Source organism: Nothobranchius furzeri, chromosome 2 (assembly GCF_043380555.1).
Source record: "Nothobranchius furzeri strain GRZ-AD chromosome 2, NfurGRZ-RIMD1, whole genome shotgun sequence".
NCBI classification, from domain to species: domain Eukaryota; kingdom Metazoa; phylum Chordata; class Actinopteri; order Cyprinodontiformes; family Nothobranchiidae; genus Nothobranchius; species Nothobranchius furzeri.
The window spans coordinates 11,834,894-11,836,700 of record NC_091742.1 but is presented as its reverse complement, the minus strand read 5'-3'; the positions used below and the strand labels follow the sequence as shown (position 1 = coordinate 11,836,700).

The 1,807-nt window shown below is 51.8% G+C and overlaps 1 protein-coding gene across 2 annotated transcripts in view; it reads left to right on the top strand.

The window, feature by feature from the left end:
- The window catches only part of gareml (GRB2 associated, regulator of MAPK1-like), a 17,308-nt gene extending 15,501 nt beyond the window's left edge, over positions 1-1,807 (top strand). For both annotated transcript variants that reach the window (XM_054748128.2, XM_015947637.3), the window contains exons 6-7: positions 520-686; positions 979-1,807. In XM_054748128.2, coding sequence (XP_054604103.2) covers positions 520-686; positions 979-1,576 — 765 coding nt within the window. In that variant the 3' untranslated portion in view covers positions 1,577-1,807. The remainder of the gene's footprint in view (positions 1-519; positions 687-978) is intronic.

Genomic DNA, 1,807 nt, shown 5'->3' with positions numbered 1-1,807 from the left:
TGAGTGGTGTTAGCAGGTGCTACTTTAGCATGCTTTTGTTTACCTAACTTCTCTTCTTCTCTCTGAGGGATTGGTGTGGGAGTCCGCCTAGCAACTGAATTATAGCCTGCCACACTGTGTTCTTCATCCCTGATATTTAGCCTGTCAAGACACAGCGGTGTGTGTGTGTGTGTGTGTGTGTGTGTGTGTGTGTGTGTGTGTGTGTGTGTGTGTGTGTGTGTGTGTGTGTGTGTGTGTGTGTGTGTGTGTGTGTGTGTGTGTGTGTGTGTGTGTGAGAGAGAGAGAGAGAGAGAGGGAGGTAGGGAGGGAGGGAGGGAGTTTGTTTGAGGTGTAAAGGTCACTAAGTTTGACATTTACCAAGCTAAGCAGAACACACACATGAAGTCTCCAGAGAATTTTTAAGTGTTAGCTCTTCTGTTAATGTATGTGCTATTGTTCTACGTGTGTGTGTGTGTGTGTGTGTGTGTGTGTGTGTGTGTGTGTGTGTGTGTGTGTGTGTGTGTGTGTGTGTTGGCTTAGGTCAGGGAGGAGTGCCGTTACTTGATCGCCCCTCCGGTGCCCCCTCGCTCCTCTAAAGGAGGCTCCATCTCCAGCCCGACGCCCAGCCCTCCTGTTCCACCACGCTTCCCCAAAACAACGTCCCCGAGACCGAACCTTTCCTTCTACTCCTCCGGACTGCAGGACAGGTACAAGAAAACTTGTTTTTGCTCAAACGGTGTAAAAAAGAAAAGCTGATGTGCACAGATGTACAGACAGAGAATGATTCTGGATAAAATGCAACACTTTAAAGGAAAAAGCATGATATAATCAGCATTTTACTTCATTAGGACTGAATTACATACACATAGAGACGCCTGATGAGCTCCTGTGGTTAGAGTAAAAATATTAACCTTTTAAACTAAACGAGTCACAGTGGACTGGTGTGGTCTCATCTGTAGAAAATAAATCCTGATGTCACTTTGTCCTTTTTTGTCCCAGCTGCTCGCCCTCTCCGGACGCCACCCTCTATTGTTACCCCTGTTCCTGGGCAGACTGTCCTGCTCCTAATCCAGCCAGTCCCGAGCCAGCCTCGGCCTTCCCGGCAGACACTTTCAACTCTCAGCCGGCACAGGCCGCCTGGGCGGAGCCATGGGTAGATTCCTTTAAGTCTTCTACACCTCGACTCAGACCGCCGCCCCCACAGAGTCGATTTGCCCCCTTTGGTGCATTAAACCCCTTTAACCGCCAGTCGCCCTGCCCCTCACCCGAGCCTGCTTCCAGTCCCACCACAGATTCTTCCAGAGGTGCAGAAGGCGGCAGCACACCAGCAGGTGTGGCTGAAGGCTCGTCCCCGTCGCCCAACCTCACCTGGAGGCCTCCTGCTGACCTGTCCGCGCTCTCGTTGGAGGAAGTGTCTTCATGCTTGCGGTTCATCGGCCTCCCAGAGGCAGCGGTGGCGGTCTTCCAGAGGGAACGGATCGACGGTAGCCTGCTGGTGCAACTGACTGAAGACATTCTGTCACATGACTTCCATCTGAGCCGACTCCATGTGACCAAAATCACACAGTTCATCCAGGGCTGGAGGCCCAAGATCTAACCCCACTGGCTGCTCTGCCTCCATGAATGTGCCTTCCACTGTGACCTACCGGCTGCTGAGTCCCTCCAGCTGAAGCCTGAGGAAACCACGCCACCCTGTGGTCAAACTGTAGAACTGGCGTCTTGGTGGCTGCTTGAATCACAGACGGGAACTAGTTTACTAACACTGAGAGCTACAGAGAAAATGTCCTGATTCCAGGTTTTCTTGGGATGGAGCTACAGAGAGGATGCA